This window comes from Vicugna pacos, chromosome 19 (genome assembly GCF_048564905.1).
Source record: "Vicugna pacos chromosome 19, VicPac4, whole genome shotgun sequence".
Lineage (NCBI taxonomy): Eukaryota > Metazoa > Chordata > Mammalia > Artiodactyla > Camelidae > Vicugna > Vicugna pacos.
The window spans coordinates 35,360,323-35,386,782 of record NC_133005.1 but is presented as its reverse complement, the minus strand read 5'-3'; the positions used below and the strand labels follow the sequence as shown (position 1 = coordinate 35,386,782).

General features: G+C 51.5%; 1 protein-coding gene across 4 annotated transcripts in view; it reads left to right on the top strand.

The window, feature by feature from the left end:
• Positions 1 to 26,460, top strand: part of SULF2 (sulfatase 2) — a 109,860-nt gene that overhangs the window by 62,591 nt on the left and 20,809 nt on the right. For all 4 annotated transcript variants that reach the window (XM_072944353.1, XM_072944352.1, XM_072944351.1 and 1 more), the window contains exons 4-7: positions 10,050 to 10,201; positions 20,471 to 20,640; positions 24,986 to 25,136; positions 25,834 to 26,009. In XM_072944353.1, the coding sequence (XP_072800454.1) occupies positions 10,050 to 10,201; positions 20,471 to 20,640; positions 24,986 to 25,136; positions 25,834 to 26,009 (649 nt within the window). The remainder of the gene's footprint in view (positions 1 to 10,049; positions 10,202 to 20,470; positions 20,641 to 24,985; positions 25,137 to 25,833; positions 26,010 to 26,460) is intronic.

Sequence of the window (26,460 nt, the reverse complement as noted above, 5' to 3'; positions counted from 1 at the left end):
GTAAGTCAGTCCGTCTTCACCATTTCATCCCTAAGACATAGAAGAGTACCTGGTATACAGTAGGTGTTCAATAAATATTCATCTAATAAAAATATGGCAAAACATGTGAAAGAGGCGCGGGAGGACTGGAGTTCGAAAGAGGTCGGGGTTGGGGGCGACGGCCCCGTGTGTTTTCGCAGGCGCCTCGCCGGTGAGACTCGGTGGTTTCCTCCGGGAACGAAGGGCTCGGGGGCGCGCTGCTTCATCTTTCTCTGACCTTTCCGACTCGCTTTGGCAAATGTTGTGTATTGTCATTGGCTCAGCTCTGCGCTCCGGCCCATCTCTGCTAATAGATGTGTGTCATGCTCAGCCGACCTCTTTGTGCAGCGTAAACATCCTTCCCTGAGCTCATTACCCGAGTCTCCAAGGAGCCTTGTCATTTTCCAAGATGCCGCCGCATCTGGTTTCTAACGACCGTTTTCATTCCTCTAGAGACCCGCGTTCTCAGCCCCTCCCTGAAAAAGGGAAGCGGGCTGTTATTTTGGGAACTCACAATTCCTTTTTCTGGAGTTCTTACTCTGTGCCAGACCTGATCTCGCTTGCTGCTGTCCCCGTTTTACAGATGAAGTCCCTGAGGCTTAGAGAGGACCTCTCGGTTGCCTGAGGAGGCAGGGATCAAACCCCAGGCCTCAGACTCTGGGAGCCGAGCTCTGCAGAGCCACTCTGCGCCCCTGTCTCCATCACCGGAGACCCGCCCCGCTTTTGATACCGCGTTCTCAGCACTGAGTTTCTTAACCTTAGCGCTGCTGATGCTTTGAAGTCAGATTATTCTTGGCTGGGAGGATGTCCTGGGCACTGGGGGATGTTAGGCAGCATTCACTACATGCCAGTAGCACCCCCTCTCCCCTAGCTGTGACAACAGAAAAGACTCCAGGCACCACCAGTGTCCCCTGGCAGGTGCAGGTCGCCCCCGTCGGCCTGATCATGTTCTCTGTGTTCTGCACACAGACGGCTTCGGGCTGCATCTCCACCTCCTTCATTTAGCCTTTTCCCAACATGCAGCGTTCTCTCCTGCAGATGCTGTGATAAGAATCCCTTTTAATAAAACATTTAGCTGCCCCTTCTCCTGCCTTCCTACTCTCCCAGGGAGGATGTGAGGCTTAAGACACCGGAGAGGAGTGGCCTTGCACGGCCTGACCTGTGTGCCTCCCCCAAGTCCGTTGCCCCGGGCATCCTGTCGGCAGCTACCACTCTGTGCCCACGCTTGGCCAGGTGCCAGGCTGGGGCTCCAGCACTCAGAAGAGGCTCCTGCCTTGTGGACCCAACATCCTGGTGGGGAGATAATGATAGACAAGAAGATAAATACCCCAGTGACTGTAGAGGGATGGGTGGCCTTAGACAAGGTGATCAGGGACACCTTCTCAGAGGGGGTGACATCTGATCTGAGATGTCATAGTGAGAAGAGCCAGTCCACGTGAGAAGGGAGAAGGCAAGTGTCTGAAGCCAAGGGAGGAGCGGGTGCAAATGTCGAGATGGCAATGAGTTTGTCACGTTTTAAGAAACAAGAGGCCGAATGAACAGAATGAGCAGAGGGACGAGTGACCGGAGACGTGGGCGGAGGGAGCGGGACAGGCAGGCGAGCCGCTGGAGGGGACTGACAAGAAGGGCCGGGGGTTCAGAAGTGTCCTTCTGGCCGTTGGGGGGATCTGGATGATGGGAAGACTGAAGGGGAGGCACTGAGTCCAGGTGGAGGCCATTTCCTCTGTGAGCAAAGAATGAGGATGGAGGAGCAAGGCACATCACTCTCTCTCTCTCTCTTTGGACTCCATCATCCTGATGGCCTTGCCTCTTTCATCTGGATTCCCAAGCACTGTATCTGAGGATTCAGATTACAGCTTTTGAGCAACTGTCTCATCCAGGGTGTTACCGAAATCCAACCCTTTTCTCTACCTGTGAGTCTCCTAGCTCAAGTTCAGAGTCCCAGGGCAGAGTCTGACTGGCCAACCTCAGTCGTACACCTGGCCCTTGGGTGGGGAAAGATACCTTGATGGACAGTTGGGACCTTTGTATCTGAGAGGAACAGGGTTGCAGTGGTTGTGGCTTTTCAGGGGTTGCCTGAAAGAGTGTGTATGTGTGTGTGTTCATGCATGTGTGTATATACTGGTATGTTGGCTCCAAATTATGGGGAAACCAACCCAATCAAAATGAATAAATATTTAATGAAATATTTATATTTGAATAGAAGTAATGAAACATCACATGATTCAACCAGTCCACTCTGGAATATTTCGACGCTTAGTTATTTATTGATTATCTCTAATGTAGGATGTGGGTGGAGAAGGTGTGGGATGCATGTGTGCTAAGAGGCACCAGTGTCCTTACAAGAGCCCTGTGGACAGTTCCACCCAGACGTCCCATGATGGGGAGAAAGAAGGGTCCCCGAAGGCGGGGAGCTGGAAGTCCCGCCGCTCGCTGGGTACTCAGGACGTGCCGGGTGCTAGTTTACATGCCGTACACCTGTGGGTTCCTCCACTCCAGGTGAACAGGCAGAGGCTTACTGTCATCGCTGCCACTGAGGCACAGAGGGGTGAAGTCACTTGGCAGGGGTAAGTAGGAGGTAGCAGACCAGACAGTCTGGCTGCGGAGACGCGCGCCTGGCTGCTCTCCCAAATCTCCTCCCATGTTGCCCGGACTGCGGAGAATGACTGCCCAGAGGTGCAGAACACCAGCGGCCCCACCCCGGCCCAGCCCATCCCACTCTCCAGCCCAGACCCTGGATGCCTGTTCTATTCCAGCTGCTGAAACCCTCCATCTCCCTGTATCCAAAATGCTGCCTCCGTCTGCCCTCCTGTGCCAGGCTTACCGCCAGCTGATCTCAGTCTGCGGTCGCCCCAAGACACAGCTTTTACAGACCACAAATGCGATCATTACGAGGCAATTTCAGTTAGATTCAAGGCTGGGAGAGATAACAGAAGGGCCTGGTTCTCCCATCAGACTGTGAACAGTTCCCCAGCAGCACTTAACTCAGACAAATGGAGAAAGCAGCCGCCAGGAGGGGAAGCAGGCACTCAGAGCTTTCCAGAAAGAGCTGCCTGCCTGGCCTGCAGGACGAGGACGGAGCGTTAGGAAAGGACCTAGGGGATCCCAAACCCCTCCAGGTGGTCGGGGAAGGGTGGATTCTGACATCTGTCTCTGCACTGCTTCCATTAGATGAGGTGTTAATGGAGCAAGAAGTTGGCCAAAAAAGGGGGATGCGCTGGTGCTAATGACATTGTAACACTCGTTTTGTGTCGTTTCGGAGCATTACGCATCTGTTAGTTCTTACAACAGCCCCACGAGGTAGATACTGTTGTGCTCATTTTATACATGGAGAAACTGAGGTAGGAGAGATTAAACAACGTACACACAGCTTTCCGTGTTGCAGAATAGTTCCAAGAGTTCTTTGAACATCACTTCCCCTGGGACATCTTCATCCTTGTCATCACGGCGGCTCTTCCTCATTTACGTCCGTGATTGAGTTCACCTTTGGTGAAGTTTGGCCTCACCCCTAACAGTTTCCTGCGCAGGGAGTGTCACCACTCCCAGGGTCAGCTCCATTTCTTCTGTGACTCCATTGGCAGTCAATGTCAGTCTCCGCCTTCTCGCTTTTCTTTCCTTTGCTGCATTTTCGCCCCTAGTGGCCAGTTCTCTCCTTTCGATAATTCACTTTTGCAGAATGTCCGGTAGCTGCAGCCCTGGGAGCCAAGGAGGCAGCACAGCTACACGTGTTGCTGTCTGTGTGTGAACTGAGTAACCTGGGGCAGTGACCGGTCACCAACAGACTCTGCAAGAAGTGACGTGACTGGCCCCGATCACAACGAACATCTGTTGTTTACGTGGGAGCTAGCTGTGAAGTTTGTACTTCACGCAGTTACAGTCATTATGCTGCCGTAGCTGAACGGGAACCGTGCTGTGGGAGGCTGGTATTATTTATCAAATGTGTAGAAACTGATATCTGTGCGTATCAGGAGCGTGCCGGGCCAGGACGGCCTGGAACTGGATGCTCCTGTCCCGTTGCCACTGCCGTCCTCCCTGTTGTGTTACTCCTTTGCGCTATGCAGCCCCCACTGCCCAGTTTACTTCTGAAGTGACCTCACTTCCCCCAGGTCACCACAGTCCTGTTTTAAGTCCCAGGGGGATCCTTCACCCCACACAGGGAATTTTGCTCTGCACCAGGGGAGGGGAGACTTTTCCTGCAAAGGGCCAGATAGGAAATATTTCGGATTGGCAGCCACACGGTCTCAGTTGCAACAACCCAGCTCAGCCGCAGTAGTGTGCAGGCAGCCTTCGTGATGCGTAAACAAATGGGTGTGGCTGTGTTCCAATGAAACTATTTACAAAAACAGGTGGCGGGCTGGGCCTGGTTTGCCAAAACCCTGCTCTCTACTAAGCATCTCATTGTCTTTTCCTTGAGTCTCTTAACTGTAGATGAAGTACCTCAACCCAAACTGACTTAAGCAAACAAAACAACAACAGAAGCAAAATGGTGGGATTTATTGGTTTATATGACTCAGGGTTTCCCGACCTTGGCACTCCTGACGTCTTGGGCCAGCTCATTCTTTTCCTGGGGAGCCATCCTGTGCATTATAGGATATTTACCAGCATCCCTGACCTCTACCCACTCAATGCTAGTAGCACCCCACCCAGTTGTCACAACCAAAAGTGTCTCCATTGTCTGATGTCCCCTAATATTGGGAAACCCTATATAAATGAGCATTAAAGGCGGCTTCAGGTAAGAGTGGACACAGGGACTCAAACCAGCATATTTCTCTATCCATCTCCCCCCTACCCCCATCTCTCCTGCTTTCTTCCGTGTTGCTGCATCTTCAAAACAGACTTCTCCCTCTTGGTAGCAAGATGGCTGCCAGCAGTTTTAAGTTTATATCCCACCAGCTTCAAGCCCCATGGAAGGAAAATGTCTCTTTCCCAGTAGCTCCCTAAAATCCAAGAGCTGACTCTCATTGACCAAACTTGGGTCACATGCAAGTCTTTGGACCAATGGCAGTAGCCAGAGGGATGTAGTGCTCTGATTGGTCAGGCTGAGATTACACGAGCAGTCCATGTGGACTTACGTAAGGAGGTGGTGGTACCCGGAGAATCACAGTCAGGACCAGGGAGGCAAAGCAGAAGTCTCTGTTGCCGGGTGCAAATTTCCACCCAGTGCCTGGTACACGGGAGGCAGTAAGTGCCCGGTCCTCTCGATGGATGCCAGCCCTGCCTCCTAGGGGCAGCCATCAGCCAACACATTGTCAGTGGTCTTCCCTGGCCTGGCATTTAGTTCCTCTTCATCTGCCTGCCACGTTGTTCCAGCCCCCAGTTAGCTCCTCCTTTTACACCATCTCAGCAGCGAAGGCACAGCGACTCCAGGCTCCAGCCATGACACAGGCTGTATTTTTAATCTTGATTTTAATTCCGGCTCATTCTCCTGCCTGTATCTCCCAGCCCTGGAGCCCCCCGGCTTGTGCTAATTTGCTTCTCCCACCTCAACTGGTGCCAGAATAACCATTTTAAACCCTGCCTTGGGGAAGTCTAATCAAATGAGAGCAAAATCTAATTTGGCACTAAAAGCCTTGACTGAAGCCCTGTTTTCTAGGGCCTGGTGGAGGCTGAATAATAAACTCTGGATTTTTTAAGGGTTGGGGGTTAGAGAGAGGAGAGAGATGTGAAAGAGGAGATTCTAGCCGAGGAAGTCACTCTGGACATGTTGACACCCGTGGCATTGGACAATAATAGGCGGGGGTGGGCTTCTGAAGTCACCCCACCTCCCACCCCCAAGAAATATTTAGCCCAGCAGCCGGGCCAAGAACATAGGCTCTTTAGCATTCCAAGTTGCACATTCATCAGAAAGACCTTGGCCCAGATCTTCAGGAACAAACCAGTAGGATCATGAGCTGGGGACTGGGGAGACCTGGGAGGAAACCTCGATCCCCCAGTGGGGGGTTGTTTGAGCCTTCTCCTCTGGGCTTTCATTCACTCTTCTGCAAACCAAGGGAGTGAAGTTCTATGCTTCTTGAATGACTTATGGTCCTGGGTTCCTTTCAAAATGTGCCAAAAGCTGTGGACCTGTTTCCAGGAAAATGCACAAGAAATGCAAAATCTGGCATGTGATATTTTAGGGGATGTGTGCCCCCAAAGCTTGTTTCTGCCTCAGGACCTTTGCACCTGCTGTTCTCTTGGCCTGGAGCAGTTTTCCTTGTATTCCCATATTTCTTCTGACTCATTCTCATCATTCCTCAAAGAGACCCCCCGACCACCTAGCACAGTGGTACTTCCTGTGGTCCATCTCGGGCCACTTTGTTGCATCATCATCCTTTATTTTCTTCATCGCTGTTGTCACCAACACCACCACCTTTATTTGTCATAGATTCCCCCCACCAGAATGTCAGCCCCATGAGGCCAGAGATCCTTGGATCTTGTTCACTGCTGTGTGTCCAGTGCCTAGGACAGCTCCTGGCATACCATAGGTGTTTAATAGTTGTTAAATGGATATATTGACTTTTTCGTGCCCAGGACACTGGTTCTGTTATTTACTTCATATTTTTCTCTCATTTTATTCTCTTTATTACAGTTGTTTCAAAAGGAAACGTTTACCTCTCTACCAGTATTACTTGTCATGAAGAGAGAGTGTTGGGGCTGTATGTGGGGGGGTGATTATTAAATGTCATCTTCTTCCCCGTTGAAGTTTTGAAACAAATGAGAAATAAAATTAAAGAGTCAACAGATGGAAGCCAAAATAGCACTTTGATGAGTCTGATAAAGGCTGGGTTTGAGGACCTGACTTCCTTCAGAGGGCATTTGGGCTTCCTGATGCTAAACTCCGGAGTCGGACAGACTTCTCACTGAGCCCAACCCCCTCTCCTCCCAACCCTGTGTGAGCAAGCCCCCTTAAACTGGCATTCCCCGAGGGCAGCTCGCTCCCCACAGGAAGGCGAAGGAAGGACTGCATTACTCATATACAATTTGTCCCTGCAAACCCACCAGTAATATATGCTAAGGGTCAGCAGACTACAGCCCATGAGTCAAATCTGGCCCTCCAACTGTCTTTGTAAATAAAGCTTTATTGAAACACGGCCACACCCATTTGTCTGTGGATTGTCTGTGACTATTTCCTACGACAGCAGAGTTGAATAGTTGCAGTAGAGGCTGGCCCACAAAGCTTAAAATACTTACCCGCTGGGCCTTTACAGGAAAGGGCCACTGCCCCTGCCATGAGTCAGTCTTCCCCCGAGAAGGAGAAAGGTGAGAGAGAGAGGCCTGGCATGTTATCAGAGTAGAGCCCCCTGCGCATGGAAGGAAGCATCAGAGGTGGGGAGTAAGGTCATGGAGGTCTAGTAGATCTTGTTTCCTGGGCTGTACTTGACCTCCAGGGCCTCCTCCGCTCCCTCAACGTGGTTCTTTAACTGATGGGAGGGAGGTGCTGAGGGCCAGGTGGAGTCATTTAAATCAGGGTGTCTGTCAAGTCCAGACTGTTGACATTTTGTGCTAGATGATTCTCTGTGGCGGGGGCTGTCCTGAGCTCTGTCGAAGGCTCAGCAGCCTCCCTGGCCTCTACCCACTAGAGGCCACCTGCATCCCCCTCCCCAAGTTGGGAAAAACCTAAAATGTGTGCAGACACTGCCAAGTGTCTAAGGGGCAAAACTGCCCCTGGCTGAGAGCCGCTGCTTTAAGGGGGTGGGTGCAGCCAGTGTCCGAACGGGCCATGTTCTAGAGAAAGACGCTCGGGCCTTCGGCTTCCCCGACATAATTTTATGCTGCCTCTTCCTTCCAGCCGGCAACTCAATCCTTGACGCCCAACACCCCACTGGGGATGTGCAGCCGCTGTTGGGCTGGGCACCCGTCGCCTGATTACATTTCACTCTGTGGTTGTTGGATGTTGCTCAGGGCTCGGCCGGGGCAGCCGGTTTCCCAGCCCCCGGCTGCCCGGGGCCCCTTTCCGGGTGTTTTTGCACTGTCCTCCCAGGTGAACGGAGGGCCTCACTCTGAGGCTGCTGGGCATCCTCCCTTCCTATCTTCATTCCTCCTCATGCCCAGATCCTCCTCAGAGGTGTTTCATCAGCTCCTCTCTCAGGAGCACTCACTTCCTGGCCCCACCAGCAAGGGGAGGACATAATGGAAATGCTTCCCTTTGCCTGGTACCCTGGGGGGATGCGGGAATCCAGCTGCTTGGGGTCGGAGGGGTCTTCCCACTCCTGGGTAGGGCCAGTCTCACACCAGGTCTCCAGGGAGACCCCTTAGAGGGCTCTGGCTCCATCTCCGGGCCCAGGCTTCTCTTCTCTGGGCCAGCAGGTCTCAAGGAGACTTCCATGCTTTCTAGAAGGTTCCAAGCAGGAAGACCCATCTTACCTCAGAGCAGTCCTGGCTCACTTCTCCTGGCTTTGTGGATGTTCACCGCCCCGTCTGTCTCTTCTCATCCTGGGCTCCGAAATGACACCTACCAGACACTCGCTATTCTCCAGGAACAGCACTAAGCACTCTGCTTGCGAGATCTCTGGGTATCCCTTCCACAGCCCGATCTGTCAGCGATGGTTCTGTGAGCCCCGGGGTCCTCATCTGGAAGAGAGGGCTGGCCTAGCACCCCTGTCTCTGGAAAAAAACGCTCACAGATTTTTTTTCCATTGCTTAAAAATGGCTTTATAGGTAATAATTATTTAAAAATCACATTTGCTCATGATGGGGAGACAAAAAAAGCATCACAAAGATCTTGTGGGACCATGCCGCCCTTGGAAAGTTTGGGAGTATATCCCAGTCTAGATGAATTAGGGTGAGTTTATTAAAGTGAGCTTTGCTGATAGTGTGAAGCATACGAATGGAGAACTGCACTGCTCTCCATCCCCAGCTCAGTGGAGTGTCACCAACTGAACCACCGGTGTTCTAGCAAGAAATCGAACAAGGCCATTACCCACCCAAAAAGTCCGCACACCGCTTCCATCCTTTCTTCCCCCGACATCCAGCCACAACCACTGCTTTCCTTTCCAACAGCTGAGGTTCCTCTTGCCTGTTTTTGAACTTCATGCACATGGGATCACACAGCGATGCTTTTGTGTCTGCTTTGTTTCTCTCACCCCTGGTTTGTGGTTGAGACGCATCCGTGTTAGTGGCGGGGCGCTCGTCCTCTCATCCTCTTTTCTCTGTCGTTTCCGGATATGTAAACATTCAGCGGTGTATTTCTCCGTTCTTGTGCGGATGGTCATCTGTTTTGTTTCTAGTTATCTGCTGTCATGATCAGTGCTGCTTTCAGCCTGTCCTGCCCGTGACTTTTGGCGGACGTATGAATGCATTTCTGCTGAGTCAATACCCAGGATCCAGATCGCTGGGTCAGGAGGTATGAAGATGATCAAGCGCAGCAGACCCCGCCAGTTTCCCGCCGTGGCTGGAGCAGGCTGCACACCCGCCAGCAGCTGTGAGAGTTCCGGTGGCTCCACACCCGCGCCAGCAATTGACCTTGGTCCTTTTTTTTTTTTTTTAATGTTAGCCATTCTTGTCACCGTGAAGCAGGTAGAATCCAAATTGGCCATAAACTTGGGAGAAAATCTTACTTGTGTTTGCACTCACCTACAGCTGACACTTGGCGCTTGCTTTCATTATGAATGTAGGCCGCGAACCGCAGCGTGTGGGCAGCACCTGTAACTCTGTCATCCCTGAAAGTCACCAATATTTTAATGTTCCGTTGCAGTCACTGTAGATATGGTAAAATAACATAATTTCACTCCTCACTGCTTTGAAATGATCACTCCTTGCAAAAGCTTGTGTTTAATATCTTTGGTTTTTAAAAGGACACATTCTGCATGGCAGATTTTCTTACTGGTTTGGTAACTGTTTTTCAAAATAGTCGATTTTCTCTGTAATCCTATATATCCTATTTCCTGCCTGTGAAAACACCTGAGAAGGGGGTCACAGGCTCTGCTTGCCCCCCAGAGCGCCCCGGGGCTCAGAGGGCGGCCGGGGTGCTCTGGAGGCTACAGCTGGGTGGCGGCAGGAGAAGGCCTTTGCTCTCTGCTTCCTCACGTGGCCTCCCGTCCTACCCCCTCCAGCTTTCTTCGGGAAGTACCTGAATGAGTACAACGGCTCCTACGTGCCGCCCGGCTGGAAGGAGTGGGTCGGCCTCCTTAAGAACTCCCGCTTTTATAACTACACGCTGTGCCGGAATGGAGTGAAGGAGAAGCATGGCTCCGACTACGCCAAGGTGAGTGTCGCCCTTCCTGGATGGGGGGGCGGGGGGCGGGGCTGAGAGCCGGACTCGAACCTGGGCTCCTGACACTTACTTACACGCGTGACCCTGAGCAGCTTACTTACAGGCTCTGCTTCAGTTTTTTCATTTCTCAAAAAATAGTCTCTGTTTCTAAGAATATTGTTTTATTTTTAATTTTTTTATAAATTGAAGTCTAGATTGATATAGAGTATCATGTTAGTTTCAGGGGTACAGCAAAGTGATTCAGTTCTATTTTTTCAGATTATTTTCCACTATAGGTTATTACACGATATTAAGTGTAATTCCCTGTGCTATTCAGTAAATCCTTGTTGCTTAGCTATTTTAAATACAGTGTTTGTTAATTCCATACTCCTCTTTTAGCCCTCCCCCTGTCCCTTTCCCCATGGGTAACCATAAGTTTGTTTTCAATGTCTGTCAGTCCGTTTCTGTTTTGGATATAAATTCATTTGTATTTTTTTTTTTAGATTCCACATATAAGTGATATCATGTAATATTTGTCTTTGACTTACTTCTCTAACTGTAATGTTCTTTAGGTCCATCCCTGTTGCTACAAATGGCAGTATAAGAGTATTGTTTTTTTTCAGTTAAAATACCTTTGACATATAACATTGTGTAAGTTTAACAGGTAAAACACGTTGATTCGATACCTTTATATATTACAGTGTGACTGCCATTGTCATGTTAGCTAACTCATGTATCAGGTTGCTTAATTATCATTTCCTTTTTGTGATAAGAATAATTAAGACCTAGTCTCTTAGCACGTTTGATGTTTATAATACGGTGTTATTGCCTAGAATCGCGATGCTGTATGTTGGATCTCCAGGACTTACTTGTTTACTTGTTGTAAGTTTGTCCCCTTAAACAACATATATCCAATTCTTCCACCCCTCAGCCCTTGTCAACACCCATTTTCCTTTCGGTTTTTATGAGTTCAGCGTCTTTGGATTCCATATACAAGTGATACCACACAGTATTTGTCCTTCTGTCTCTGACTTACGTCACTTAACGTGACGTCCTCAAGGTACGTCGATGTGGCTGTAAATGGCAGGATTTCCTTCTTTCTCGTGACTGAATAATATTCCATTGTGTGTGTGTGGTATGTGTGTACACCACATCTTCTTTATCCATTCATCATTGAAGACACTTAGGTTGTTTTCATATCTTGGCTGCTGAGAATAATGCTGCAGTAGACGTGAGAATGCAGATATCCCTTCAAGATCCTGTTTTCATTTCCTTTGGATAAATACCCAGAAGTGGAGCCCCTAGATCATATGGTAGTTCCGTTTTTAATTTTTTGAGGAACCTCCATGCTGTTTTCTGTAGCAGCTGCACCAATTTGCACTCTCACCAACAGTGCACAAAAGTTCCCTTTTCTCCACATCATCATCAGCACTTATCTCTTGTCTTCTGGATGTTCTCCAGTCAACTCGGGTCAGGTGACAGAAGAGTATTGTTTTATAACATTTCGCCAGAGCAGAACTTCCTTACAGAAAGTGCACGTAACCAGCACCCACACAGGTCAAGAAGTAAACGTCACCACCAGCCCCAGAAGGTCCCTTCATGTAACTCCTTCCACCAACCACCCCTCCTACAAGGATGCCCATTACTCAGACTTACAGCATTATAGATTAATTCTGTATCTAGCCTTTTTTGCTTAAGACTGTGTTGAAATCCACCCATGTTGTTACATGGGAGTGTAGGTCCTCCATTCTGGTGGTATAGCATTCCTTTGTGTGATTTTACCTTAATCTCTTTGTTCCCTGGATCATGGTTTTGCTAGTTCTAGTTTATTAACCTGACAGAAGGTAAAGTGCATAGATCCTAACTGGACAGCTCGGGGAATCTTCACACATGAGTGCCTCTTTTAACTGCCACCAAGTTCAGGCTGTAGCATGTTCCCAACCCCCAGAAGGCTTTCTCATATGCCTTTCCAGCCAAAACCCCAACCCTAGAGGTTACCTTTATTTTGCCTTTGATCACCATGGGTTGGTTTTGCCTTCAAGAACTTCTTTTTGTTTGTTTGTTTGTTTTTGTTTGTTTGTTTGTTTTTTAACATTTTTTATTGATTTATAATCATTTTACAATGTTGTGTCAAATTCCAGTGTTCAGCACAATTTTTCAGTCATTCATGGACATATACACACTCATTGTCACATTTTTTTCTCTGTGATTTATCATAACATTTTGTGTATATTTCCCTGTGCTATACAGTGTAATCTTGTTTATCTATTCTACAATTTTGAAATCCCAGTCTATCCCTTCCCACCCTCTAACATTCAAGAACTTCTGAATGGAATCATATCACATGTGCTCTTTAGTGTTGGCTTTTTTCACTCAATGTAATGTCTGTAGGATTCATCCAGGTGGTTGCATGTATCCGCCATGTGTCCTTTTCACTGCTGTATAATACTCTATTGTGTAAGTAGATGGCAAATATCCATCCAGTCAACGACTGATGGATATTTTGGTTGTCTCCAGTTTGGGTCTATTAGGAATTAGGTTGCTGTGAGCATCCTTACATGTGGCTTTTGGTATACATAGGAACCCATTCTTTTGGTATACACCTGGGAGCAGAAATGCTGGGATATAGGATTTGTTACAAGGTTGAACCAGTTTACACTCGCAACCAAAAATGCATAAGGGTTCCAGTTGCTCCACATTCCTCAGTACTGGTATTGTCTTTTTTATTATAGCCATTTTGCTGGGGGTGTAGTGGTTTTTCATGGTGGTTTTACTACAAAGGATTTTGAGGACTGCATGAGTCAATACACGCTGAGCATCAGAAGAGGCCCTTGCACAGAGTAAATACTCAGTACATCGTAGTTCAGATCAGGACACCATACTTTCTCTGTAAAGGGCCATATGCTAAATATTTTAGACTTAACAAGCTTTAGTGTCTGTCGCAACCGCTCACGTCTGCCCGTGTAGTGCAAAAGCAGCCATAGGTAATACGGAAACAAACGTAGCTGTATTTCAATAAAACCTTATTTACAAAAACAGGCAGGAGGTCTGATTTGGCCAGTGGGCTATAGGTTTCTGACCCCTGGCTGAAATAATGATGATGATGGTGACAATGATAAGGAGGAAGAGAGCCGAACTGTGATATCTCATCCAAACTTTCCATTAGGAAAAAAAAAGGAAAAAAAGATTGGAGACTAGCAAGTATTTCTGTTCCAACTAAATCTTCAAAGTCAGCTCCGGCTGATACATTATTTCTCCGGACTGTCAAATCCAGCCCGTTCCCACTGCCACTCGCCCTGCGCCTGGCTTACTGTCATAACCAGGGTTCTCTGGGTTAGTGCGATGATTCCTTGGGCTTCCGTCTCTGGTTCATCTCCAGAGTGCTACAGTGCTTCCCTAGGCAGACGTCCCCAGGGGACAGGCAGCCATGCAAACAGGACAGAAAGCCTGGGAGCAGGTGGGCAGCAGGGAGTGGTGGAGACTGTGGAGAACGTATCTGATGAAAGGGGGCAGCCAACTCTCAGATCAGGCCTGTCAGTCCCGTGTAGAACTGTGGGCCCAAGGTGGCCAGAGTCCCTGATTTGTCAACAGAAGCTACACATTTGAACATTTTTTCTTGTGAAATCTCCTGATTTTAAAATATTGGCAACTAATTCAGACGTTTCTAAAATCCTGCATGAATCACGTTTGCCTGAGAGCCACAGCTGACCCGTGTACTTGTCTGCCATTGTATTGTCCTTCTGCCCATCACCCTCCAGGGACTAAGCAGTAGCCTCAGAGCCCAACTCTGAACATATTACTTGCCCTAGGATTTGCTACCTACTCCTAAGAGCCTCAGTTCCCAAAGCTGGAAAATGGGCACATCCTTGCATCTTAATAACGTGCACTTCTATTTACTGAGCACCTACTATGGTCCAGTCACCGTGCTGGGTATTTTATGTGAAGTATTTCTCATCTTCACAACAGCCACATCAAGTGAGTGGACTAGTTGGATTTGACGACATTATTCATTCATTCCATCAACAAGTATTTATTACGAGCCTGCTACGTGCCAGGCACTGTGCCAGGTGCCAGGTTTCCAAGGGGGAGCAAAAACAGACCCAGTACTGTCTTCATGAGCTCACAGTCTGGCACGTGGATGCGTGTTATAAACTGTGGAGTGAGGCACGTGTATTAAAGTCAGAACACACACAGTATAGCAACGCACGCACACACGTACGCATGCACTCTGCGCATAGTAGGCCTGTCTCCACGACCTCCCGAGGGAATTAATTCCAAAGTCCTGGCGAGGGGGTTTAGCACCTCTGCTGGACTCCTTGGAAATATAAAGCACAGTCTCTCAGGGCCGAACACGCCATTTCTCTCCTCCCAGCCTCTGCGCAGGCCAGTTCTCCAAATGCCCAGAAAAATCCACTCCCTCCTTTTTAAAATTCCTCACCATGTCCACGCCCGGTCTCAGTGCAGCCCACAATGAAGTTATCCAGGGGTACCCAGTCTCCTTGGTGCTGAGGATGGAACAGGCAGTGGCTCCCGTGTCACCTCGTTTCCTGCAACACACAAATCTCCCCCCGGCCCATGAATGAGAGGAGCCCCTGTGACAAAGGTGGGAGGATTCCTGGGCCCCTGGTTACCGGAGGCCTGGACAGGGAGGCACAGGGGGCCCCTTTGGGGTCAGAGCTGGCTCAGGTCCAGGGTTCAACTCCCAAGGGAGGCAGCGAGCAGCAGGAGCTGAAGCGTCAGGAGGGAACAGGAGTGAGCGTGAGGTTCCAGCCGAGGCAGAGCCAGGGAGCGGGAACGCGCCACACTCTGAGAGGTCAGAGCATCGTTGCTGGCCTCAGGGGGACAGCCCCAATAGGGAGGAAGTGGCAGCCCTTCCCAGGCGCCCCTCAGAAGGCGCTCTGAGGACTCTGTCCTGAATCACTAATCCCAGAAGAGAGCAGATACCACCAAAGAGGGGTCTCCGTGGCAGGGTGGAAAGAGAGGCAGCGATGATGAGAAAAGAATGATGTGGAACAAGAGCTGCTGGTGGAAGAGGGCTGGAGAAGGCAAGGGGGGGCAGCAGAAGGGAGCTAGGAATGACCGGGTTGAGTGGGGGGCAGGTAGAGAAGGGCCCAGGTGGTGGGAGGCTCTGCAGAAATGGTGGTCTCTGACCTCGAATGTGCCCACCGTCTGGCGCAGCCTTTGTACTTCTGCCCGTGTGTCCTGGAGGAGCCTCCCTTGTGTGCAGAGGGGACATAGCCGAGCTGTTGGTTACAACTTTGTCACGGAAAGAAATCAAGCAAGAAAGCCTACTGATGTGGGAAGTAGTTAAATGATTCTGAAGCCTCCCTGCCCTGGAGGAGTCTGGAGCAGACGAGGGCATCTGTGTCGAAAGCCATCAGGAAAGCTTAGGACAGAAGGCTGAGCGGGAAGAGCAAGTTGCAGGACTCCTTCAGGTCCCTACTCAGATGTCGCCTTCCTGGACCACCCTGGGTACAGGGAACCCCCCCCCCAGGCCCCCCATCACCCATCATCACTGATGCGCCACACCTGTGTATATCACAGATTCACTGTTAATCATCCTCCCGTTCGAATACAGGCCCATGAAGGCAGGAACATGTATCAGTCCTGTTCACCACTGCATTTGTTGGATGAAGAACGAATACGCACAGTGCGATGGGATCAATATAATTAGAGGCATAAAGCAATAGTGTAACACACGTAACAACACATCCGAAAAGATACTTCCCAGTGGGGGACGAAAGAGGACCAAGATTAGGAGTGAGGATGAGAGGCAGTCAAAGGAAATGGCTCTGTTTGTGGGGTTTTAATTTTCACAAGGAAAATGCAGACATACGATTCTTGAGGGGTAATGGCTGACACTCATTCAGAGGGCGTCATGCTTCAGATACTGTTGGAATCGTTGTTACCTGAATTAACTCAACGTGTCTCTCACCAGAGCCTACAAAGTGTGTGCTGTTGCTACTCCCAGTCATCAGGTGAGGAAACTGAGGCACAGAGAGGCCAAGGAAGCAGCCCACCCAGCTAGTAATGGATACGCTCAGGATTCAAACCCAGGCCGTCTGGCTTCAAAATCCATTCTCTAAGCTACAGCCCATGAGTTAAGCCCAGCCTGCCAGCTGTTTTGCTGTAGCCCTTGAGCTGAGAATGGTTTTTACATCTCTGCCTAGCTGAAAAAAAGTCAGAAGAGCCATTTTCATGACACGTGAAAATGATGTGAAATTCAAATTTTGGTGTGCACGGATAAAATTTTACCGCAGCCCAGACCTGCCCATTCATTCATGCAGTGGCTGCCCTTGAGCTGCAGTGGCAGTAATGAGTGATTGTCACTGAGGCTTCTGGCCTGCTAAGCCTCTCTTATTTATCATCCTGCCTTTTGTAGAAAAGGTTTCTTGATACCTGCTGTAAGCCACCAGCTAGTCCTCCCATTAATAGTTTTCTCTGGAGGAAAAAATATTTAAAATAAAAAAGATGGACCAGACAAAAAACACGAAGGCCTGAGCTCTAGCTCTGAGTGAACTGCTTGTCAGTTTGGCCACCTCAGTTTCCCCACCTGTAAAATGGGCGTAAGTGCGCACTTCGCAAAGTTGCCGTGAAGGTCGGTTGAGCACATGTCTGCTAACAGTACAAGCTGGTGTTCATTGTGGGTTCTCTCAGCACCAGGCTCCTTGCTGAAGACTGTTCACTTAGCAAGACTGTGTCAAGTGCTAACGTCCCCGTCTGAAGAAAGGACTGTTACTGGGCCCACTTTTTGAGGTATATAAACTACGGTGCGGAGAGGCAATGGTTTGTCCACAGGTAGCAGGTGATAAAGCTGGAACTGGAACCCGGTGTTTCTGACACCAGAGCTCTCCGCCGTCGTGAAACGGTTGGTTTTTAGGGATGTGACTCTCTTTTAAACCCAAACTGCTGCAGCAGCCCCCAGGGAAGAGGGTCAGCATCCAGACCGGGAATGAAAGTAAGACAGACCCGCTCCCAGGGAGCCAGCCACTCAGGAAGGGAGACCCTTTGTCACACCAGGCTGACTTGACGAGTAAGGAAAATATCAAGAAGCAGGTCTGGGGGCTGCCCCCTGGGGCGGAGACGGCCTCTCCTCCTTGCTCCTTCCCCACCCACCCTCCCGCCAGCGTCAGGGAGCAAAGCCTAAAAGCTGTTGGGTGATGCTCACGTCGGGCTTCCCAAGAAGGACATTTAGTCCAAGGCGCCAGGAGCCTCTGATCTGGGCAGGTGTCCTGTGACATCCGGAGGTGAACTGGCTTATCTCACCCAAGTTCCATCAAGAGGCAGAATGTCTGGCTTCCATGGGGCCAAAGTGTGAGCAACTGCCAGCAGGCACCCGTGGAAGACACATTTCTCCCAGATCTGGAGAGGAGGAGGGGCTCCGTATCAGCCACGCCCCCTTTGTCCTTGGCTGCTCAGCCTCTCACCTCCAGCCCTCTCCAGTCCGCCTGCTGCCTTCTCACCTGTCTGACGGGAAGGCTTTTCCACGCCCTGCACCGTGAGTGCTAAGGGGACAGGGACCCGCAGCCACATCCCCAACCCCAGCAGGGAGCCCAGCACCCAGGGAACAGCGAGCTCAGAAGTAATCACTTCAGCAACAGAAATAGTGGTGAAGGCCAAGCCTGGGAATGAAGCAGGGAGACCCAGAAGCCCACCTGTCGCTGAGTCTCCCGGTCCCCAGGAGCAGTGCACACGCTCCCTCTCCTCCATCCCAAGAACTCCTGCTGTTAAATGGTTGCTCGAGGAAGATAACACTTTCACCCAGAGTCACAGGCTGGGAGTCTCCTCTGATGCACCGCAGTTCCTCTTGGCTAACTGACCAGATTGTCAGTGGAGGTCGGGATGGAGAGGGAAGGTGGGGGATGTGCCTTCCTGGGTGTCCATCAGGGTGTCCTCGCCCCTGGCTGTCTTCCAGCTGTGACTGCTGAACTCTGGGCAGGAGCAAAATCCCCAGAACCCTGGCATCACCCCACCCCTGCACAGGTGTGGCCACGAGCGCACCAGGGGGAGGTCAGGCTCCTGAATGCCCAGGTGCGCCCGCCTCACCTGGAAGCAGGGAGTGGGCCTGGCTCAGGGCCAAAGGGAGGCAGAGGGTGACTTCCTCATGACCTATGAGCCAATCTCCAGGTTCTAGAAATTTCACCTTTTGCCCTGAGTCATCCTCCCCCATCCTCCCCCCTGCCTCCCCCTTCCTGTTAACAACTTCGAATCTCTAATGCCTTCCTCCTGGCTGACCCCAGGCACCGCAGACAGAACCTCTCAAGGACTGAACCCTGCATTTCTGCCCTTGCCCCGACATTCTCTTTCTCCTGGATCCCTGTCTCTGTCCCAACCCCTCCTTTTCACCCAAGAGAACTTTGCACCATTTTTAGATCCATGACTAGTTACGGACTATTTCTAACACTTTTAGAGCGTGTCCACAGCCATAGCAGCAGCTCTTTGATTTATGGAATGTGGAATCTCACTTTTATGTAATGGGTTCTACAGGGTCCCTTTACAAAAACTTTTCTTACTCCCCAAAGTTAATCATAAAATATATCCAAGGAAAAGTATGTAGAGTAGAAGGGACCTTCTCCCCTTTTCTCTTACTTGGTCCCCAGTTAGTCCTTTCATATCTTGTCCTTCTGGATCTTTCCTTGGTGCTCAGAAGCATATGAAGGTAGGGGTTTGGTTTCTCCTCTGCACCCTGCCCCCTACTCTCTCCCCACAAAAAAATAGAATCTTCTGGGGCTTGACTCTAAAGCTTGCTCTTCCCGTTAGCAGTGTTTCTGGGACAACTTTCCACCTCTGTAACTGTAGATGTACTGCCCTTTGAATGAACGCACACATGAAAGCAGTGCCAGTGCATTGGTCACCTTCCCACTGCAGGTCGCCATGATGCAGTGACCATCCGTGTGCACGCTGGCACAGGGGACAAGTGTCCCCGGAGGCGTGTGTCTGTACGTGCACAGGTACACCTGGAGTGTGTGTGTATGTCGTGCAGTTCACTTCAGGGTAGAAGCAGTAGCCATTCACCTTTTTATTTTTTCTCTAAAATAATATCTCCTTTTGAAAGTGATCATTTTTGTCAGAGCTGCTGTCTAAGAAGCAGAGGGTAAAAGAACTCATTACCTTCCAGAGAAATCAGCAGCTAAAGACGTACCAAGTTCAGGAAGAGTTGAGGCAAAGCCCAGCTTCTTAGCTGAGCTTTTAAAGCCCTCATTTCCTGTCCATCATTTTTTCCCCAACTCTTCTCTCCTCCTGGCCTGTGTCTGAGCAGATCTCACTTTTCTGGAGCTGCTACTATGTGCCTGTGTTTGTGTTACTCCTTTGATTGTCCCTGCTAACAGCTCAGTCTCTCTGTTCCTTGAACACATGGCAAGCTCATTCCTGTCTTTGTATTTGCTGTTCCTTTTGCCTGGAACACTTCTTCTTGATCAGTGATTCTCAACCGTGGCTACACATTGGAATCCCCTGGGGAGCTTTTAAAATGTCCAGTGCCCAGGCTGAACCAGGAACCAGTTAAACCAGAATCTCTGGAAGTGGGCCCAGGCATCAGTAAAGCTCCCCCAAGGAGTCCAGCAGCAGCTGTGAGTGAGCTCCAGTGACACAGACATCCCCATGCCCAGCTCCTTCTCATACTCGGGTCTCAGCTCAGATGGCACCACCTCAGAGAGGCCCTCCCTGATTGCTGCAGCTAATATATTCCCCCCACCCTAGCTCCCAGTTACTCTGTCTCACTTCCTCCTCCTGTCACACCTCATCGCTATCTTGGGTCTTTGTTCAGATGTGTATCTCTTCCTGCCTCCAGCTCAGACCCTCCAGGAAGACAGGGATGTATCCACCCTGCACAGTGGGATCCCTGGAGCCTTGAAAAGACCTGAGGCTTAGAGACAAAGCTCAGGAGGCCAGGCTGCAACATTTATCAGCTGGGTGACACTGGGTAATTCACTTAACTTCTCTGGGCCTTCATTTCCTGTTCCAGATAACAGGGATTACCTGCTCTCTGCGGTTATGTGAGCATTAACACCGTAAGGACTCAATAATGTTAGCCGGTCCTTTTTTAATACCTGTCATGGGTGAGTGACAAATTGCAGTTCTCCTCTGGTCCCTCCAACCCCTTCAATGCCTTTTTTCTCCGTTGTGGGTGACATCATGTGACATTCCCCGTGTTTTACTTGCTTATTTATTGCCTGTCTGTACCTGGACCTTCAGCGCCACATGGGCAGGGATTGTCTTGGTCACTGCTGTGTCCCCGACGCCCAGCTCCTCACGCCTTCTCCTGTCTCTCCCCGCCCCCAGGACTACCTGACAGACCTGATCACCAATGACAGCGTGAGCTTCTTCCGCACGTCCAAGAAGATGTACCCGCACAGGCCCGTCCTCATGGTCATCAGCCACGCAGCGCCCCACGGCCCCGAGGACTCAGCCCCCCAGTACTCACGCCTCTTCCCCAACGCGTCCCAGCACATGTAAGCTTCCGGCAGCACGAAGGCGGGAGGGGCAGGTTCGGTCACGGTGATAAAAGTGACAGAGGCAGGGCTGCACCTTCTCGCAGATCCTCCCACTTCAAGAACCCAGGGACAGACAGCTGATCTGTGGGGAAACCGGGACACAAATCCAGTAATAACAGCCCAGAGCAGGTGGCAAGAGTTTTTAACTTGGGACCCACATCCTCCCACTAAGAGGTCTGTGGCTAGACGTGCACTTCAGTATAAGTTTCCTTTGCAGTCCTATGTTTTCTATTTGATGCATTTTAAAACATTCTTTTGAAAAGGGGCCCCTAGTTGCATCAGATCACTAATATACCCACTGCCTTATTAAGCTGTTGAGTCCATGGCGGGCTCTGTGCTAAGCCTTTTGCAGCACCGCGTGTCCCTGAATATTCCCGGTGACCCTTGATGTATTAGTTATCTGTTGCCACGTAACAGGTTACCCTGAAATCGAGCCACTTTAAACACCGACATGTATTATCTGACAGTGTCTGTGAGTCAGGAAACTGGGAGCAGCCTGTCTGGAAGGTTCTAGCTCAGGGCCTCCCCAGGGTGTCATCGAGGTGTCAGCTGGGACTGCAGCCACATGGCTCCAGCTGAGGGAGAGGGAGGGAGAGTCAGGGGCAGGGCGAGATGGAAGTCTCGGTCTTACAGCCTGATCTCAAAGTGATGCGCCGTCTCTGACTGCCACGCTGTATGGGTCGCACGGGCCAGGGCTCCTGCAGTGTGGGAGGGGGCTACACAAGTGTGTGACTGCCAGGAAATGGGATCTGTTGAGAACTCTCTTGGAGCACCCTTGATCCCCCATTTTACAGATGAGAGTGCTGAGGCACAGAAAGAGGAGGTAACTTCCCTTAGGCCACCCAGCTGGCAAATGGCAGAGCTCAGATTCAAATCCAACCCCCGTTCCCACCTCCCATCTCTCTGCCCACCCCTCTGGTCCTCCTCCTCCCTTCAGCTGGCTAGTAAATCTTTCTGGAAAGTTCTGGTTTTCTCTGCCTCAGACCACCTCCTGCTGAGCCTTGGTACTCAGCAGCCCTTGCTGTGACATTGGAGCGACAAGGACAGGGCAATTTGGAGTCTGCCTGAATATTCCGGGTGTTTAATTTTCATTACAGTCAGAATGCGTTGCCCTCCTCACCCCTCTGGCTGTGATTACTTTCTGACAGCGCCCAGAACGGCTCAGAGAGGATAAGGCACTGTGTTAACCTTCTGATCCCCTGGTCTTTGGAGGGGAGGAGGGTTAGACAGAAAATGATACACCCCCGTCTCCTTCTGTCTGAGATGCCGGCCTCCATACCCCGCCCACAGCTCACCTTGGCAGGCGTGGATGCACAGCAGCTCAGTCCCACCCGAGGGAGGAGCCGTGCGGTGGGGTGAAGTATGTTTTGCTTCTGGAGCTTCTCCAGAAGAGGGGCTAGCACGCCCCCTCCCCACCGCAGCCTCGGAGTTTCGTGATGAGATTATTTGACGTCGCCTGCTCATTTATTTTCTCTTTGAAATGAAAATTACAGAAATTGAACATGAGCCACGCCTGCTATGTTCACCCAGAGCACCCCCTCCTCGCCTTATTAGGGGTGTGTTTGGAAAGCTCTCTTATCTCTGGGGTGTAATCATTTCCAAAACAAAACCCAAAAACCAGAAAGTTCTGCAGCTGGGATGTTTAATTATGACAGTCAGGGGGCTGAGAAGGGGACAGCCTTCGGGTCAGAGTTCCAGATCTTTCTACTGGGAGGCTCCTGTCAGAGACTTTCACCCCGTCAAGCCTTGGGCCATGTTCTTGGGCTGAGTCTTGTGGGTTCTAACAAATGCTGCTTGAAGATGTGGACCCACTCCACATGCACATGCCCAGGGCGCCAGCCACCCTCCCCAGCTCTGTACACATGCGAAGATACAAACGGATACACACAGAGATATACACACACATATACAGATGCACACATAAACACAGATACACGGGACACACAGATACAGATGCACACACAAACACATATAAATACACAGCTATGCACACACATAGACACACAAAAATACACAAATGCACCTACAAACAGCCATATATATACAAGCACATACACATACACAAAGGTAAGATACATACACCCAGATACACACAGACACAAAGATACACACAGACACACAGGTACACAACACGTACACACGCAGACATACACAGACCCACAGACATACACAGAGAGGCGTGCGCACAGACACACAGACACACATCCGCAACCCCCGGGGCTTCCTTGGAAGTGTGGCATCTGACTGTGTTCTCGGCCTCTCCTTTGGTCGGGGGGGGGGGGGGAGCCAGGCCCCGGGCTCACATCCTTGGGGTGGGGGTGGGGTGGGGGGTTCCTGCCTCGTGGCAAAGTCACCCTCCCACGCCCCCAGCCCCAGCGGAAGAGAGGGGGTGTGATCCTTCAGGCCCCTGGGGAACAACCAGACATTCCTCGGATTCTTGAGGAGGTGAGGGTTTCAACTCTTTTGTTTAGCAGGCAGCTGGGTTCCTGTGAAAATGTGACACCTTGGGGGCCCAGGGGGAGGAGGGGACCCTGGCCTCAAGCAGGCGTAGAGCAAGCCAGCCTGGGCTCCAGGCGGGACCCCAGACTCCACAGCCTCCAGCTCCAGAAGACGTCTCCAGAGAAAGGGCTTCAGAAATCAGACTTGACAAACGCACCCCTCCCTGTTCTCCAGGGCGGACACCAGCCCGGTAGAATCTAATAGATTCAGGGACGATTGCTCGCAATTGCATCCTGAATCCGGGCTCCTTGGGTCACGGGAACAACGTTCCAGGCCGCCAGACAGCCGTGAGGGCGTCTCTTTGTGCAGCGCCGCCCCGCTCGGTGGGGGAGGCGGCGAGGGGAGGTGGGCTTGTTCCTGGGGGTGCTCTGCACGCGGTCAGGCCCTGCGCCGGCCCCCCAGCAGCCAGGGGCGTTTCTTGTAATCAAAGGAGGCCGTGGGCCCGGTTGGATTTAGCGGCAGGAGACCAGCCAGAAACTCAAAGCAAAGTCCAGAAGGAATCTTGTGACTCACCCCCGCTCGGCATAGACACGGTCTCCGTGACCGTCAGGCCGCCACAGTGTGCTTCCTTCTGCCCCAGGAGCCTTCTGATGTTGGGGGGCTGAGGTCCTACTGTGGCAGGCGAGAGGGAGGGGAGTTTAGGGTGCTCTTTGACAGGCCCTCTATCCCCTCCTGCAAGCCCCACAGCGTTTGCCCCCTTAATAGCCATCTTGAAAAGCTTTTTGTCTTCAAGCCCTGGAAACCCAACCTTTATTTACAGCTTTGCCTGGGGACAGGGGTAAGATCTGAGGGGAAGCCAGCCCCCAGGCCCAGTGTGACGGGTGCCCCTGCTTTGTAGGGTTTTATAACACATGCGCCCTGGCCACCCCAACCCCCTCCTGGAGCTCAGGTCCCAGCTTTGCCTTTGGCACGGTCGTCCCCTCACTGGGCCTCCATGTCCCCAGCTCCCAGGACTATTACGTGTATTAAATGAGGTATGATGGGGCAAACCCAGGTGTGCCCAGCGCACGGCGCGTGCTCAGTAGTGGTCCAGGCTTATCGTGTTCATTTATCTTCGTCATCACAGTGGACCGTGCAGCAAAAGTCACGGGAGTCCAATGGCTCCACTGTCCACTCCGTGACACCGTGGGCAGGTCCCCAAACTCCTCCGACCCTCTGTTTCCTCTTTTGTATATGGGAGTAAACCACACAGGAAGAATAATTGTGACAACTAAGTCATTGACTGTAGCATGTCCCAAAGGTACACATCCAGGCACCATCCTCACAGGTTTGGCCATACGTGCCTGTTATGAACCTAATTTTTAAACTAATTTTCCTTTTTTTTAAAACCTAAAATTAATTGCAAAAGGAAATGCTGTAGTCACACCTTACTTAACTGCTATAACTATCACTTACCATCTACCCAAGGTAACTGAAAAAATAAATGCAATGCTAGTAAATTAGAATTGGGGGCTGTGCCTGTGGGGGGCTCTGAACATGAACCTCTCTCCTTCTTTATAAAGGGGGATTGGGCAGATCCCAGAGGGGTGTTGGAAAGAGCCCGGCACAGGCCGAGACCTTGGCCTTGGTGTGATGGGAGGGCTGGGAGGACGTTCTCACTTTGGGGTTCCAGGTCTTCCCACGTGCACACCCCACACGGAGAGACACTGACCTGGTGTGCAGCAGGGCCCCGACACGCCAGCCTCCTGACGGCAGGAGCTGCACCCTGGGCTGTGGCCCCAGACCCCGCCGAGGGTGGGGGGACCTGGAGGGCTGGGCCCCGACACCCCCGCCCCCACCTGACTGCTGTGTGCCTGCCCGCCAGCACGCCAAGCTACAACTACGCGCCCAACCCCGACAAGCACTGGATCATGCGCTACACGGGGCCCATGAAGCCCATCCACATGGAGTTCACCAACATGCTGCAGCGGAAGCGCCTGCAGACCCTCATGTCCGTGGACGACTCCATGGAGACGGTAGGCCACCCTCCTCCTGGGCGTCCCCCGAGCCCCACGGCCGCGCCAGGCCAGCCACCTCCCTGCCCTCTGCCCTACCCACCCCCTCCCCCTCAGCATCGCCAGCTGGCGAGGAATGGAAACAGAGGCAGAATGAGAAGGCCCCACTTGAGGCCGGGGATGCAACTTTGAGCAATGCGGACGAACCCCCACACCCCACAACCTGCATTCCGGCTCCGTGCTGTTCAATAGCGTAGCCGCAGGTGGCCGGGGACATATTTTAGCAGCTGTATGGAGGTGTAATTCACATACCACACGGCTCACCCGATTCACGGGTATGTTTCAGTGGTCTTAATGTATCCACGGGGTTGCGTGGTCGTCACCACAGTCGATCTTGGAAGAGTTCTGTTACCCCAAAAGGAGACCCCACAGCCCTTGGCCACCAGCCCGGCTCCCCTCCCCCACACTCACCTCCCTCGTGTCTCTGGATTGGCCTCTTCTGGATGTTTCATATAAAAGGAATCCTGCGCCATGTGGGGGTTTGCCTCTGACTCCTTTCACCGCCTGTGAGATTGTCAAGGTTCATCCAGGTGGGAGCACGTGTCAGTGCTTCCTTCCTTTTTTTTTTTTTTTTTTCAATTGCTGAATTGCAGAGTGGGCCGGGCACACACTGCTCAGCGCCCCTCCCTGCACCCTCACCGCCTCGCCTGCCTTTCAGATTTACAACATGCTGGTGGAGACGGGCGAGCTGGACAACACGTACATCGTGTACACCGCCGACCACGGCTACCACATCGGCCAGTTCGGCCTGGTGAAAGGGAAGTCCATGCCGTACGAGTTCGACATCAGGGTCCCGTTCTACGTGAGAGGCCCCAACGTGGAGGCTGGCTCGCTGTAAGTGCACACCCCCAACCCCGGGCACCCCAAAGTCCCAGGGAGGCCTCGGGGCTCCGCTGACTCCCAGATGGGCAAGAAGCAGACAGTCGGCCGGCAGCCCCCAGCCGCTGCCCCGGGCGGCACACGATTTGGGCAGGTGATCCTCGGTGCCACACGGAACGGTGGGTGCTGATGCGACGTCCACCCCTCTGGCGGGAGAGGAGAGGCCAGGAGCTGTTAGCACCTGTGCAGGTTGTTTGTGGCGGGCACTGTGTCAGGGAATCAGGGGGCTGGACTGTGTGTGTGTCACCACCAGGGCAGAGGGAGGCCGCCTCGATTTCCGTCTAGCCTGAGCAGTCCTCAGACTGGGGTTGTCAGGGAGGAACCTGCCGCCTGGACCCAGGCAGCATTATCCGATGAGATCAGCTGAGCCTCCAAGGGAAACAGCCTCCCCCATCCTTCCTCGAGG